Source organism: Salvelinus alpinus, chromosome 10 (assembly GCF_045679555.1).
Source record: "Salvelinus alpinus chromosome 10, SLU_Salpinus.1, whole genome shotgun sequence".
Lineage (NCBI taxonomy): Eukaryota > Metazoa > Chordata > Actinopteri > Salmoniformes > Salmonidae > Salvelinus > Salvelinus alpinus.
The window spans coordinates 41599863-41616386 of record NC_092095.1 but is presented as its reverse complement, the minus strand read 5'-3'; the positions used below and the strand labels follow the sequence as shown (position 1 = coordinate 41616386).

General features: G+C 44.2%; 1 protein-coding gene across 2 annotated transcripts in view; it reads left to right on the top strand.

Annotated features, from left to right (window-relative positions):
- LOC139532059 (zinc finger protein 438-like) overlaps nt 1-11918 on the top strand; it is a 99616-nt gene extending 87698 nt beyond the window's left edge. For both annotated transcript variants that reach the window (XM_071329180.1, XM_071329179.1), the window contains exons 3-4: nt 1745-3604; nt 3800-11918. In XM_071329180.1, coding sequence (XP_071185281.1) covers nt 1785-3604; nt 3800-4415 — 2436 coding nt within the window. In that variant the 5' untranslated portion in view covers nt 1745-1784 and the 3' untranslated portion in view covers nt 4416-11918. The remainder of the gene's footprint in view (nt 1-1744; nt 3605-3799) is intronic.
- Nucleotides 11919-16524: the final 4606 nt, after the last annotated feature.

Here is a 16524-nt window from a genome sequence, read left to right as displayed (position 1 = left end):
ACACACACACACACACACACACACACACACACACACACACACACACACACACACACACACACACACACACACACACACCATCCATGCCCCCTTCAAGTCTTGGGAGCATTCTAGATATCCTACCGCTGTACTCTCCTCTGTTGACTGAATGCCCGGCCAAATGGCCAAACTCACAGTTGAATTGGAATCAACTATCCAAACAGAGAGGGAATATGTCCAGTTGTATGGACTTAAGATGCTGTGTGGACACTGTATAAATAATCTGCTCTCACACTGAAATACTTCCAGGTTTTGAACAATGTGGGTTTATATCCTTTTTTCCCTATTTTTAAAATGAATGCAAGCATTGGTTCAGCCTAAGTCCTTTGAAAGTTTTTAGATTGGTTAGGTGTAGCAATGTGCGAGTAGCTACCTTTTTATGTCACATTTAGATCCTGGTGTTTTTTTCTGAATCTGACAGGTATCGTGCACACAACTTGGATTGGTATTGAAAGTCGGATTTAAAAAAATATATATATTATTATATTAAAATCCTGTCAAAATCATCTGTTTACAATCACGTTCATTTTGAAAAATTCTGCTGTAATCTTTATTTTCAAACAGACATGTATGTGGATATTTGCTTAGAATTTATTTTTTCTTATTTTAAGCTTCATTATAGGCCTACACATGCCTACTAGAGTTGATAAAGTAGCTCAGATGAAGTTTATGACCATTCTACACCTTTTATAAAGTAGTCAGAATAATTTACCCGGACTCCCCCTTACTCAACCCTTCCTAGGCTTTTCGATGTTCGACATCCAAAATTACTGTAAACTGCCGACTTTAAAGCCTAATCCCTGGTGTTGTACTGTGAAATATCATTTGTCGATATGGGGCATTGGGGTCTCAGAATGTGGGGCTTTGTAAGTGAGGCTGTTTTAGCCCCACAGCTAGGCTTTACTACTGCTGGTCTAGAGAGAATGGGCAGTGATTAACAGAGGTAATACACACACACACAGAGGTAACCCCTCTTGATGTGGTGGTAAAGCTCCTGTCTGTCCTGCCCTTGGGCAGCTTTCACGCTCTACTGACTGATCCTTCCAGGAAGTACAGGGGGTACGAGGGAGGAGGGGGGTACAGGGAGCACCCCGCCGAGCCACAGCGGTATCTAGGCTGCACGATGGACTCAAATCAAAGGGGGCACTTTGTCTGTGCCTGAGGGTAGTGTGCGTGTGGGGGGGATGTTTGTGTGTGTGTGTGTGTGTGTGTGCAGGAAGAACCACAGGATAATAGTCTTCTTGTGGAAGCTTTAGAAATGTTCATGTCAGTGACAGCCTCCTTCTGTCTTTCATCTCAGGATGTATCCCAAATGGGCCCTGGTCAAATGTAGTGCACCCGTATAGGGATTAGGGTGCCATTTCGGGTGCTGCCTGTGTCTCACATCTCAGACTGTTAACCACTTTGTAACGACACCATTAAGAACACTAAGGTTAACCTTCCTGCTAAGAACTTAAGCAGGAAGGTTGGGGTCTGGGACCAAAAATATGCCAGGATATTACGTTGGTGCCGGGGGTATCTCGATCAGTATTGTTTTTGTTGTATTGACAAACAAATGTAAACCTCTATGCCAGATGATGGCATGCAATCAGTAGGGTCTGTGGCCAAAACTTGCTGCAATGTTATGTTGGGGAATATTTCTTTAACTGTCGTTGTTGTTGAGAATAGCTCTCGAACTTCACTGTTGTTGTTGTTCTGTTGACAGACTAAGACAGGTCTGGGTCTAGACCTCCGTGCCAGGCTAGATGATGAAGAGCCTCCAGTTCAGAAGCATCGCCCCCAAGGCCCCAGCAGCGGTAGTTCCCTCCCCGACCGCCGTCCTGTCTTGCCAGCAACCCTCTGCCCTCCCAGAGGCAGCCTCTACAGCCGTCAGCCCTAAATCCATCCTGGTTCCGGCCCAGAACTATGCCCTGATGCAGGTGGCAGGACAGGAGGGCACCTTCTCTCTAGTGGCCCTGCCGCCCTCCGTATCCCCTCAATCTCCACAGCAACAACAGCCGCAGCAACAGACAATCCAGAAGAACCTGAAGCTGCCCATCCCCAGGTACCAGCCAATGAGGGCCAAGAGCACCCCGGAGAAGGTCAAATTAGCCACACCCACTGCCGTGACAACCCGGCCACAAAGGTCAATAGCGGCGGTAAAAAAGAAGTTGTCATCGCCGGAACCCAAGGAGGAGCCATCAAAACAGGTCATACTGATCGACTCCACAGCCTCCTCTGAGATCTCAGCCCTCACAGCCCTGCTCCCGGACAACGCTGTGCTCTACTCTGGATCTCCACTGGAGCAAGTAGCAGTGGTGGACACCACCATCAACCACATGTCTACTCCTGCCCACGGCCCGGGCCCCGTCACCAGCATGCTGCAGAACCTCCAATACCCATCTGGTGGTTTTACTAAAAGCTCCCCAGTCAAACTGCCACAGGAAGAGAGCAACATTAAGGTTGGCATTAGGCCATGCCAACCCAAGCCTGTAGCCCAACAGCCCCATCCACAGCCAGCTAGTAGCAGCATCACTGTCCTCTCTCCAGCCATCTTCAGCAAAGCTGTCCAGATTATACCCTCCCCACCCAAAGGCAAGTTGCCCATCCTGCCCTACTCGAACATAAAAAGCAACCTCATACCAGCCACCAAACTCAACCTGAACGCCATGAGTCCCAAGAAGGCTTTCCCCAGCCAGCCTGGCTTGCCCGGCCTTACCTCGTATCCCTCTGATCCCCAGTCCAAGACCCCAGAGACTGCCGAGGCCCTCTGTCAGAACCACATGCCAAACTCCCTGCTGCAGAGCCAGCCTCGGGCCAAGACCACAGGCACCCTGTCGCTGCTGGGAACGCTTCAGATGCAGAAACCACCGGGCAAGAAGAGGGGGAGGAAGAGGAAGACAATGGAGGATATTCTGGCCTTTGAGGCAAGGAAGAAGAGATCCTTGTCGTTCTTTCGGAGGAGGGTTCCAGAGAAGCCTTCTCCTTCGGCTGTCATCTCGCAGCAGAGGGAGGTGGACATCTCTAAGAAGTACCGCAGCATCAGACCCAAGCCTCACCACATGCTGCTGATGGAGACAGTTCCCCAGCTGGTCAGCCTGCCCTCCCTCACCTCCTCTGACAGCCTGGAACCAGAGCTCCTCGTAGGGCACCAACTCTCTGTCAAGGTCCTGGAGCCTGGTCCTCGCCAGCCCCAGTCAGCCTCTACCACGCTTCACCTGAGAGGGGGTAGTTCCTCTCAAAGGGTCTACCTGGGCAGTAGCCGGCCCCTCCACCACTGCCCCACCTGCAGCCGCTGCTTCCAGTTCAAACACCACTTGCAGAGCCATATGAACAGCCACACCAACAGTAGGCCTTACGTCTGTCCAGTGTGTCGTAAGGCCTATGCCCATTCCGGCTCGCTCAGCACTCACATGAAGCTGCACCACTCAGAGGGCCGACCACGCCGGACGCTTCGCTGTGAGTTCTGTGAGAAGGCGTTTGGCTACGTGGGCGTGTACTTCAGCCATCTGAGGGAGGTGCATAAGGTTATCCTGACTGTGGAGCCATCCATCAGCCAACATGAAGACGACGTGCCTGTGGAGGGGTGACTACCTACATTTTCAGAATTATAAATTGTACTTACATACTGATATACTTGTCTCATCAATAGGACTCTTGACTTTTGGTCACTGTGAGTTTGATACATTTCTTAGAATATTGTTAGCTTCTCACCAATTTTCATAAAACACCACAGTTCTTCCTTCCATCATGTCTGTCTCCATCTTGTATGTGTCTCCAGGGCGATGTCTCCAGACCAGGGGGACGAGCAGGGCCAGGAGGAGCGCGAGGACCCGGTGGAGCTCCAGATCAAGTGTGGCCGCTGTCAGGCCATCACCCCCACCTTCGCCGACATGAAGCTGCACCTGCTCTACGTGCACGGGGAGGAGGTGCAGGTGCGCCTGCGGGACGGGGCTGGCGGGCTGGGAGGGGCACTCCAAGGGGGCCGGGAGGCCGAGGACGAGCTGGTGAAACACGCCGCCCACTACTGGCGCCAGCTCAATGAGAAGAGGAACCTAGTCCGCTGTGGGAGCTGTGACGAAGAGTTCTTCTCCTTCTCCAAGCTGAAGCGTCATATCCTCTCCCACCACCAGGGGGGGGCAGAGGACGATGGGAATGGAGACAGAGAGGGAGAGGGGGAGCCGACTGGCCGCTCAGCCCGGGGAGGGAGAGGGGTCCTCGGGCAGGGCTCAGTGTTTAACTGTGTGCTGTGCAGCCAGGTCCTGGACAGTAAGGAGGAGGTGATGGAGCACTGGACGGTCCACCACCACTGTGAGGACACCCAGGTACTCTGGGAGGCCCTCAGCTCCTACTCAGGGGACAGGGAGATGGACTTGCCCTCTCACAGCACACATTAACATGGCACTGGACACGTTTCAGGTTGTTTCTGTTGCAGTCACGTTGCACAACTCAGAAGATTGACTTTACTGATTCTTTTTAGCTTCTAATGAAGTGACGGTTCCAAACAGTGCATCAGAAGATTGCTATACCATATTAACATGGTGTCCGATGTTAAACATCTCTCCAGGCATTGTGAGAGCTAATAATCGGGTCAGCCTGACTGCAATAAAGACAACCTGGAACGCACCGCACTCACTGTCTGTGTCTGTCTGAGCCCATCCTGCACAGTGGGCTGCTCTCAAACACACGCAGTTATTCCCTTTATACACTATCAAGCTGACCCCAACCATACAGTGGGGACATTTTATTTTCAAATGGTCCTTTGCACCACAGTTCCAGCAACTATGGAATGGTGGATGCCTTGCCTCTAACCAGGCCAGTGCAGTACAGTGCAGCTCGGCTCAGTAGTGTGTAAATGGTATTAGGACGTACAGAGGTCAGTTATAGCACAGGTTAGTTTGTTTGAGAATCCACTTGATAGATTAGTAATTATTATATGGTATTTTATGGACTGCACTGTTTTTTTGTTAGTTCTGATTTTGTGTTTAGGTTTTTTGATTTTGGTGTGTTTTAATATTTTGTTTAATAAAATGGAAAGGATAGTTTTATTTTTTTTGTATTGCGTATTTAGATACATTATTGGCCACAGACGCAGTGAAACGGTTTGTCAAATGACGTGAGTAAGCATAATAGCCTAGCGGTAGTAATAAGGGCACACTGTACCTAAGTCTGTCTTTTGGCCTTGAAAGTACTTTTTGGTTGAAAACTAATTATAGACCTTATGTGTCAAACTCATTCAATGTTGGGCCTTGTGTCTGCAGGTTTTAGTTTTTTCCTTCAATTAAGCCCTAATTAGTGACTTTAATTAATCAAGTACACGGGAGGAGCGAAAACCCGCAGCCACTCGGCCCTCAGTGAAATGAGTACGGTACATGGTATATGAGTACGGTACATGGTATATGTCTAGCTATTTTGACCTAGAGGAAAACCTTCTCAGTACACCAGCACCTGACTGAAACATCTGAGGCCTCCTGAAAATAGATTGAGAATCTTATTTCTGGCTAATAATCAATAAAGGACTCATAAACAGATGATATATTATTATATATATTTGTTTGTGTACTCTGTGATAATGGAAAGGGTGATTGATATACTACTGACAAAACTAGCTCAATTTGTTACTATTACATTATAAAGACTTTACATAAATGTTGAACTAATGCTGCCAACTATTATTCAGTATAAACCCGTGGAATTGGTGCACTTGAGGTCTGTGTTCAAGAGAAAAATGCAACTGTCGGTATGTCTTCAAAAATGGAACATTTTTATAGTGCTTTCAGAAAGTGTTCATATCCCTTGACTTATTCCACATTTTGTTGTTTCAGCCTGAATTCAAAATTGATTGAATATATGTTTAATCTTACCCATTTAAACACAATACCCCACAATGACAAAGTGAAAACATGTTTAGACATTTTTGCAAATTTATTGAAAATGAAATAAACATTTGTAAAAAAATATATATATATATATATATGAAAAATAAAACACTAATATATAAGTATTCACACCCCTTAGTCAATACATGTTAGGATCATCAAAAAGGAGGACCAAGGCACTCTTCATATAATTAATTAAAATGCCTTTATTAGTATGGCATGTTCAATAGAAACAACGTTTTTTTTTTTTTACGACGCATTTCGGCTGCATGGCCTTTGTCAGGGAGTACCAAAAAAAGGAATACAATGTCCTCTTTTGAACAGCTTTTCCAATTAGCCCTAATTGGAAGAGGGAGTGGTTACAAAATGTATTGGACACACCTAGTAAGCAATACTATACACATTAAAAGGTGAAATACTGTAGCTATGTTATCATAAAAATACAACTCCAAGCTAGAAGTATCAGAACACTCTGGATAAGAGCGTCTGCTAAATGACTTAAAATGTAAATGTAAAACACTAAAAGGTAGTTCTAACCTTAAATATGACTGGGAGAAATGTCAAGAATAAGAAAGCAATATATTCCATAGTACACTAGAACACAGCAAAACATGAACAACAGTCTAAACATAGCTGAGGGCAATTGAGCAAAATGTCCACTAGATGACAGCAAATGGACCTATCACGACCCTACAGGAAGGGTGAGAAATCCATATCTTCATTTAAACCAGGGTATTTAGTGGCCTGTAGTTTGTAAATCCAAAAACTTTCCCTTTGGTTTAACTGTTTAGGACGGTCCCCTTTTCTAATAGAGGCCGGAATATGATCAATACCCATAGCTTGTAGGGAGGCAGGGTTGCCATGGTGTAAGGACTTGTAGTGCCTTGCCATGGGGTAGTCTTCATTGCCTACCCGTATGGCGTACTTGTATTCCGCTAAGCGGTCTTGAAGGCGTCTCTTTGTCCGTCCAATGTAGAACACCTTGCACTGTGGACATTCCAATCTATAGATGACATGAGTGGTTTTGCAGTTAATGAAATGCTTGACGTAATACTCCATTTTGGAAGCTGTGTCAACAAAATACTTCTTCTGTGCAATATTTCTGCAATGGTTACATTTAAAAGAGCCCTTGGGTTTGTGGTCAAGCCAAGTTTTTTGAGAGTCACCCGGAAGATAACTGTGGACTAATTTGTCATTTAGGGTAGGACATCTCTTAAAGCTTATGACTGGTGGCTCAGGAAAGACTTGGCGTAGTAGCGTATCACTTTAGATGATTCCCCAATAATTTTTAATGATTATTTTAATGTTCTCTGCTTCAGTGCTGTATTTTGTAACAAAATACAAATATACATGTTAGGATCACCTTTGGCAGCGATTACAGCTGTTCGTTTTTCTGGGTAAGACTAAGAGCTTTGCACACCGGGATTGTACAATATGTGCCAATTATTCTTTGCAAAATTCTTAAAGCTCTGTCAAATTGGTTGTTGATCATTGCTAGATAACCATTTTCAAGCCGTGCCATAGATTTTCAAGCAGATTTAAGTCAAAACTGTATTGTCCTGCTGAAAAGTGAATTTATCTCCCAGTGATAAAGCAGACTGAACCAGGTTTTCCACTAGTATTTTGCATGTGCTTACCTCCATTCAATGTTCATTTAAATGTTTTAACTCCCCACTCCTTAATGACTTACAAGCATACCCATAACATGATGCAGCCACCACTATGCTTGAACATATGAAGAGTGGTACTCAGTAATGTGTTGTATTGGATTTGCCCCATACATAACACTTTGTATTCAGGACAAAAAGTGAATTGCTTTGCCACATTTTTTGCACTATTACGTTTGTGCCTTGTTGCAAACAGGATGCATGTTTTTGAATATTCTGTACAGGCTTACTTCTTTTTACTCTGTCAATTAGGTTAGTATTGTGAAGTAACTTTGGGGCTCCCGAGTGGCGCAGCGGTCTAATGCACTGAATTTCACTACAGACCCTGGTTCGATTCCAGACTGTATCACAACCGGCCGTGATTGGAAGTCCCATAGGGCAGTGGACAATTGGCCCAGCGTCGTTAGGGTTTGGCCGGGGTAGGCCATCCTTGTAAATAAGAATTTGTTCTTACCGTGGCTTGCGAAAGTATTCACCCCCCTTGGCATTTTTCATTTTGTTGCCTTACAACCTGGAATTAAAATAGATTTTTGGGTGGGTTGTATCATTTGATTTAAACAACATGCCTACCACTTTGAAGATGCAAAATATTTTTTTTTGTAAAACAAGAAATAAGACGCAAACAAAACTGAACTTGAGTGTGCATAACTATTCATCCCCCCCCCAAAGTCAATACTTTGTAGAGACACCTTTTGCAGCAATTACAGCTGCAAGTCTCTTGGGGTATGTCTCTATAAGCTTGGCACATCTAGCCACTGGGATTTTTGCCCATTATTCAAGGCAAAACTGCTCCAGCTCCTTCAAGTTGGATGTGTTCTGCTGGTGTACAGCAATCTTTAAGTCATACCACAGATTCTCAATTGGATTGAGGTCTGGGCTTTGACTAGGCCATTCCAAGACATTTAAATGTTTCCCCTTAAACCACTCGAGTGTTGCTTTAGCAGTGTGCTTAGGGTCATGGTCCTGCTGGAAGGTGAACCTCCGTCCCAGTCTCAAATCTCTGGAAGACTGAAACAGGTTTCCCTCAAGAATTTGATCTGTCCACAACTTTGTCCCTAACCTGTTTGGAGAGCTCCTTGGTCTTCATGGTGCCGCTTGCTTGGTGGTTCCCCTTGCTTAGTGGTGTTGCAGACTCTGGGGCCTTTCAGAACAGGTGTGTGTGTATATATACTGAGATCATGTGACACTTAGATTGCACACAGGTGGACTTTATTTAACTAATTATGTGACTTCTGTAGGTAATTGGTTGCACCAGATCTTATTTAGGGGCTTCATAGCAAAGGGGGTGAATACATACAGTTGAAGTCAGAAGTTTACATACATCTTAGCCAAATACATTTAAACTCAGTTTTTCACAATTCCTGACATTTAATCCTAGTAAAAATTCCCTGTCTTAGGTCAGTTAGGATCACCACTTTATTTTAAGAATGTGAAATGTCAGAATAATAGTAGAGTGATTTATTTCAGCTTTTATTTATTTCATCACATTCCCAGTGGGTCAGAAGTTTACATACACTCCATTAGTATTTGGTAGCATTGCCTTTAAATTGTTTAACTTGGGTCAAACGTTCCACAACCTTACCACAATAAGTTGGGTTAATTTTGGCCCATTCCTCCTGACAGCTGGTGTAACTGAGTCAGGTTTGTAGGCCTCCTTGCTCGCACACGCTTTTTCAGTTCTGCCCTCAAAATGTATATGGAATTGTCCTTAAGCCATTTTGCCACAACTTTGGAAGTATGCTTGGGGTCATTGTCCATTTGGAAGACCCATTTGCAACCAAGCTTTAACTTCCTGACTGATGTCTTAAGATGTTGCTTCAATATATCCACATCATTTTCATTCCTCATGAAGTGCACCAGACCCTCCTGCAGCAAAGCACCCCCACAACATGATGCTGCCACCCCCGTGCTTCAGTTGGGATGGTGTTCTTCGGCTTGCAAGCCTCCCCCTTTTTCCTCCAAACATAACAATGGTCATTATGACCAAACAGTTCTATTTTTGTTTCATCAGACCAGAGGTCAATTCTCCAAAAAGTATGATCTTTGTCCCCATTGCAGTTGCAAACCATAGTATGTATTTTTTATGGCAGTTTTGGAGCAGTGACTTCTTCCTGGCTGAGCGGTCTTTCAGGTTATGTCGATATAGGCCTCATTTTACTGTGGATATAGATACTTTTGTACCTGTTTCCTCCAGCATCTTCACCTGGTCCTTTGCTGCTGTTCTGGGATTGATTTGAACTTTTCGCACCAAAGTATATTCATCTCTAGGAGACAGAACGCGTCTCCTTCCTGAGCGGTATAATGGCTGCATGGTCCCATGGTGTTTATACTTGCGTACTATTGTTTGTACAGATGAACGTTGTACCTCCAGGCATTTGAAAATTGCTCCCAAGGTTGAACCAGACTTGTGGAGGTCTACAATTTTTCTGAGGTCTTGGCTGATTTCTTTAGATTTTCTCATGATGTCAAGCAAAGAGGCACTGAGTTTGAAGGTAGGCCTTGAAATACATCTACAGGTACACCTCCAATTGACTCAAATTATGTCAATTAGCCTATTAGAAGCTTCTAAAGCCATGACATCATTTTCTGCAATTTCCCAAGCTGTTTAAAGGCACAGTCAACTTAGTGTATGTAAACTTCTGACCCACTGGAATTGTGATACAGTGAAATTATCTGTAAACAATTGTTGTAAAAATTACTTGTGTTATGCACAAAGTAGATGTCCTAACCGACTTGCCAAAACTATAGTTTGTTAACAAGACATTTTTGGAGTGGTTGAAAAACGAGTTTTAATGACTCCAACCTAAGTGTATGTAAATTTCCAACTTCAACTGACTGTATGCACGCACCACTTTTCCGTTTTTTTTTATTATTTATTAATTTAGAATTTTTTGAAACAAGTAATTTTTTTCATTTCACTTCACCAATTTTTACTATTTTGTGTATGTCCATGACATGAAATCCAAATAAAAATCCATTTTAATTACAGGTTGTAATGAAACAAAATAGGAAAAATGCCCTAGGGGGGTCAATACTTTTGCAAGGCACTGTAACTGACTTGCCTAGTTTAATAAAGGTTAAATAAAATCATAAATAACTACAATGGTGTCGAACCATCCTCAGTTTTCCCATATCACAGCCATTAAACTCCGTAAATGTTTTAAAGTCACCATTGGCCTCATGGTGAAATCCCTGAGCGGTTTCCTTCCTCTACACCCGCCCAAAGTGTAATTAATGCACTTTATGGTAATTAATACACACCATCCGAAGTGTAATGTCCAAACGGGTATTCGATGAATCCTTTCAAAAATAATGTTAAACACCATGCAACTTATTATGTGACTTGTTAAGCACATTTGTACTCCTGAACTTATTTTGGCTTGCCATAACAAAGGAGTTGTATACTTATTGACTCGTGACATTTCCACTATTCATTTTGAATTAATCTCAAAACATAATTCCACTTTGACCTTATGGGGTATCGTGTGTAAGCCACTGACAAAACATCTCAATTTTAAATGCAGGCTGTAACTCAACAAAATGTGTAAAAAGTCAAGGGGTGTGAATACTAGACTGAAGTAAACTTTTATGTACATTCTCTTAATGCTATGATTGGTCATTGGAAACTGAGTGGAAAAGCCTGTTTTGTCTTCTGTTTGCTTCTTACGATGGGGAATTCAATGTTGTGTTTCTTGGTTGGGAGATTGACTTGTAGAGGGGTGGTAGATGTGGTTTAAACATTTGTCAGACTGTGTAACCTTTTTCGTATGAAAAATAATCACATGGTAAGTGAATGTACCTTGAATGTTTTAAAACCCTACCAAATTCTATATATACATATTGAATATAGACTTCTATAGTTAGATTATATATATATATGTATAGATACAGTATATTGAGAATATATATTTGCATAGAATATATAGTGAATATGCTGCTTTGTTCTAATGGAGGAAACTAACTAGAAAGGAATTTGTTTATTATCGTCAAACCGGCAACTTATGCTGAGCATAGCTCTCCTTGCTTGTGTCTGGCACAGTGTCTTGCAGCACAAACAAATCAATGGTGTGAAAGTAATCACATAGCTAATATGTCTGTTTCACAAAATGGTGACTGTCAAAACTTGGCTGAAAGTGTTTGTGATCGTGGCTGTTAGTGAACCTGAAAACCTTACCTTTCTCAGAACGATACAAATGTATGCTTTACTGAAGATGATGAGATCTGTGTGATGATATCTAACAAGATATAAAAAATAAATGCATATTTATTTCCAGTAACAGTATGTTTATCCTGCTCAGGTAACTGTAGAACCAACCCTGTTGTACGTAACAATAAAGTTGGAGGATGAATCCATGCTTATGTTAGGTTTTCTATTTATTTTCCTTTTATGACTTTTACGCACACACACACAGCGTTGGATTGTCTGTGTGCGTGCATTAGTGGGGATGCTTGGAAAGGGATTCATTGAGTGACACCGTGTGCAGTCAGCACTGAACATTAAGGTGTTTGGGGTCTGGGTCGGAGGTGTGTGTGTGTGTGTGTGTGTGGACCACGTTAACTAGGGTTGCCAGAGGGGTTATCAAGCACCTACATTATGCCTCAATACCTATCTGACAGAGGGCATCTTTGTACTGCAACCTCATCCAATCTCCCCATGATTGAATGAGTGTTTGTTGGGGGGGGGTAAATCTATACTCTTGTTTTGCCCACACAGACACACACCATCTAACTACAAAGAATCAAGTGGCTTCTTGCTACATCTCACAATCATGGAGCCTTTTTCCAGAGACTTCCTATTGAGGTTGAGATGAGGAAGAGTAGGATGTCGTGTGCATGAATGAGATGTGAATCAAAACAATAATCATATGCCTCCTGATGGATTCATATTTGATGGATGGGAATGATCAAACATCAGTGAAGTTTCTCTCTGTCTACCTCTCCTGCTCTCTTTACTATTCTCCACTTTCGAAGACGAGCCAGGTGGAACTGCAATGGAAACTGTTGTGTTTACATTGCAATGGATGGACCGCTTAGTTCTAGTAACCAACACTGACTTCCTCCAGAGCTGGTTTCTTCTTGGTTCTTCTAATGGAGAAAGGACATTACTCTCTCCATGAACTCGCGTGATACCTTCTCCATTAGTGCTTTCGTCACTGCCGTGTGGAATGTGGGCCCTCGGCTCTAATTGTTTTAGAGGAACATGTCCTAGGTTCAAGGGTCAGAGGTGAACTCTGGTGTGATTTCAGGTGCTCGGGCCAAACCTGACAACAGTAATTACACAGAGACCAAAGGCCTAGATTCAATCAGATCAAGCATTAACCGGCGATAGCCGACACCCGCATCGCTGATGTTTTGCCAGTGTGGGAGGTGTGACTGTCAAATCGATGAGCAGCTGTTCTTGATCATCGTCATCAATCCACATCGGTCCCACTCGCGTTAGAAGTTCAGAATGAGAAAATGTAGGCTATATAGAAATAATGACTCTCAAATTGAAAATCATTAAACTAAATAATAAGGGTTTCTATCAGCCTAATCGAGGTATAGATTTAATCTCACATTCCAATGTTCAAACTTGTAAAGAAGGCTGCATGGGATTTCTCTTTTTTTACCCCCAATTTCGTGATATCCAATTGGTAGTTACAATCTTGTCTCATCGCTGCCACACCCCAACGGTTCGAGAGTCATGTGTCCTGCAAAACATGACCTGCCAAGCCACGCTGCTTCTTAACACTCTGCTTCCTTAACCCGGAAGCTAGCCACACCAATGTGTCAGAAGAAACACCATCCAACTGACGACCGAAGTCAGCTAGCAGGCGCTCGAGCATGGTGAGCCAAGGAAATCCCCCCCCCGGCCAAACCCTAACTTGGACGGCGCTGAGCCAATTGTGCGCTGCCCCATCGGGGTCACGGCCGGGTGTGACACAGCCTGGGATCGAACCCTAGGCTGTAGTGGTGCCTCAGCATTGCCTTAGACCACTGCTCCACTCAGGAGGCCCATGAGAGTTCTCTTAATGTGACTTTGTGCAGCCAATGGCAATGTCCACTTTAGGTATAATGCCAGGAGCCGCTTGCGAATTTGACAGCTCTAACGCAGTTCCACCTCCGAGACCGCCAAAACAACCGATATGCGGATGTCGGCTAAAGCAGATCTGATTGAATAGAACCCCAAGGTCCAACACATACACAATACAAAAAATCCACGTTCACATCAACCCAAGTTTGAAACAGCATTGCAGCTTTACTGGGAAACACTGTCAGTGTTGCAGCTCAAAATGCTATCAACCCCCAATCTACAGACTGTCGCTATCGCCTTGGTGAGAGCAGATAAAAAGGAAAGCTCTATAACGCCGTTGGATGCATATTTCTCTTTAATCAGAGGTAACATGTACCACAGCCGTCACACTGACTACCTCGTGTCTCCCACCTCACAGGAGAGCAGCCTCTCATGGGGGAGATCGGTAGGGGGTATGATCAAAGACATAACTCCCCCCCACACATCCCCCCACACACCCCCATTCCTAACGGGATCAGTCAGATAGAGTTTACACACACACACACACACAACTAGAGGTACTGGGGTATGCCTGTTCTTGCTACAATGCCTCAAAGCACCCCTTTCAGAAAAGAGAACATGGACTCAAGAGTGTTCAGAAAGTAATGTTGCTCTCTGTAAGTGCCCTATTTTGATGTCTCTCAAATTTAGGACCAACCGGTAAGGAGTTGGTCTCAGTAGTAAGCTTGGTTAAAAATCGAGGAGTGGTAATGTGACTCCCTAAACACTACCCAGGGGGTCCTGGTCTAGCAAAGCTGACCTCACTAGGGGAGCAGAGGGACAGATTTATGGGCTAGTAAAATGTGACCCGTACTGACCACAGATGTCCTGGCCAACACTAAGGTAGAGGGGTGAAACCTGAGGAAAACACCCAACACTTGAACTGGACAAGCCTTCTGTCAACTATTCCTTTTACGCTCTCTCGCTCAAGATCACGATTGATATAATGGTGGATTATTGCTCTCACATTTGTCTCAAAACGTAATATCCGTGACACCCATGTGGACGAGCAACGGGTTGGATTTTGGACTGTCTCTGTCATAATCAAAGCAGGTCTTTGGTTTCTTGAAAAGATGTCGCATAACTGTACGTGTACCTCATACACTTTGTAAAACAGAGAGCACATACATTTACGAAGCCCACTGAGGGGTACAATTTTCCCTCTGCTCTCCTCCACTGCTCTACCCTGCTCTGGACTGCTCTGCTCCCGCTTGGTCTTGTCATGTTTCAAAGCTGTCCGGCTCGCTCCTCTCCACACCCTCCCATATTACCCAGCTAATGAGCAGCAGGAGAGACCAGGTAAATAATAGATGATGGGTGAAAGGCTGGAGAGAGCGAGAGCAATGGAAAGGCTGGATGGAGAGACAGATGGATAGAGGGATGGGGAGAGAGAGAGAGACAGAGAGCGAGATGTAGAGAGGGATGTGTGAGAGAGGCTGGTGAGAAAGATGGAGAGAGAAATCAATCTACCCAGTGTCTAAATGGAGAAAGAGAGAGATGAACACTGGAGGTACATTTAGACCAGTACAGTAGATACTAGTCCTCATCCTGTAATGGGGGGACACATTACCCCCTATTGATGGATTGGATGTAAATGAATGAACAGCAAGTGCACACACACATGCATGCACGCACGCACACACACTGCCTATTCCATGTCACCAAAATAGGAATCCACCAAACCACTAAGGGAAGCTCAGTGTACTCTGATCCAGATGGTTGAACTCCTAGTGCAACATAAGTAAACACACACAGTCAGTGTAGGCGCCGTTCACCCCAGAGGGACTTCAACCATCTGCTCAGGGTCCTCAGAGTGAGACACATAACTCAATCTTAGCCCTGATCTGGCACTCACTTCACAGAGGGACTACAACGAGGCTACACAATGGACTACACAGGGGCTACACAATGGACTACACGAGATTACCCATCCCTTTTCAGTCTCTCAACCACCATTTGTCCGGCTGTATTGAAAGCAGAGGTGACAGAGAGCATGTTTCCCAAGTCAGAGTCAAAACCGCTCAGGGGACTCTACAGAGATAACAGGATGCTAATGTCTCCCTGCCTTTGGGGAATAATGTATGCCTGAGTGGTAACCTACATTTACAGCGCAATCTTACAAATAAGGTTAATGAAATGAGCCTGCAGGAGGATGAATGGACACACACGCACACGCGCACACGCGCACACGCGCACACACAAGCTGTACACGTCTTGTACAGCTAACCTTGTGGGGACATACAATTCAGTCCCACTCAAAATCCTATTTTCCCTAACCCCTAAACCTAACCCTAATCCTAACCCGTACTCTTACCCTAACCTTAACCCTAACCCTAACCCAAAAACCTAAACTTTATCCTAACCCTAAACCTAACCCTAGCTCCTAACCCTAACCCTAGCTCCTAACCTTAATATTTAACTTAATTCTAACACTAACACTAATTCTAACCTTAACCCTAAACCCCCTAGAAATATAATTTGACCTTGTGGGGACTAACAAAATGTCCCCAGCTGGTCAACTTTTTGTTCGTTTACTATTCTTGTAAGGACTGCTGGTCCCCACAAGAATAGTTAAACACACACACACACACACACACACACACACACACACACACACACACACACACACACACACACACACACACACACACACACACACACACACACACACACACACACACACACACACACACACACACACACACACACACACACACACACACACACACACACACACACACACACACACACACACACACACACACACACACACACACACACACACACACACACACACACACACACACACACACACACACACACACACACACACACACATATATATATATATCTGAATAGGTAATATATTTATTAAGGTAGCTACTGTATGGTTGGAGGGGTGTCCCTC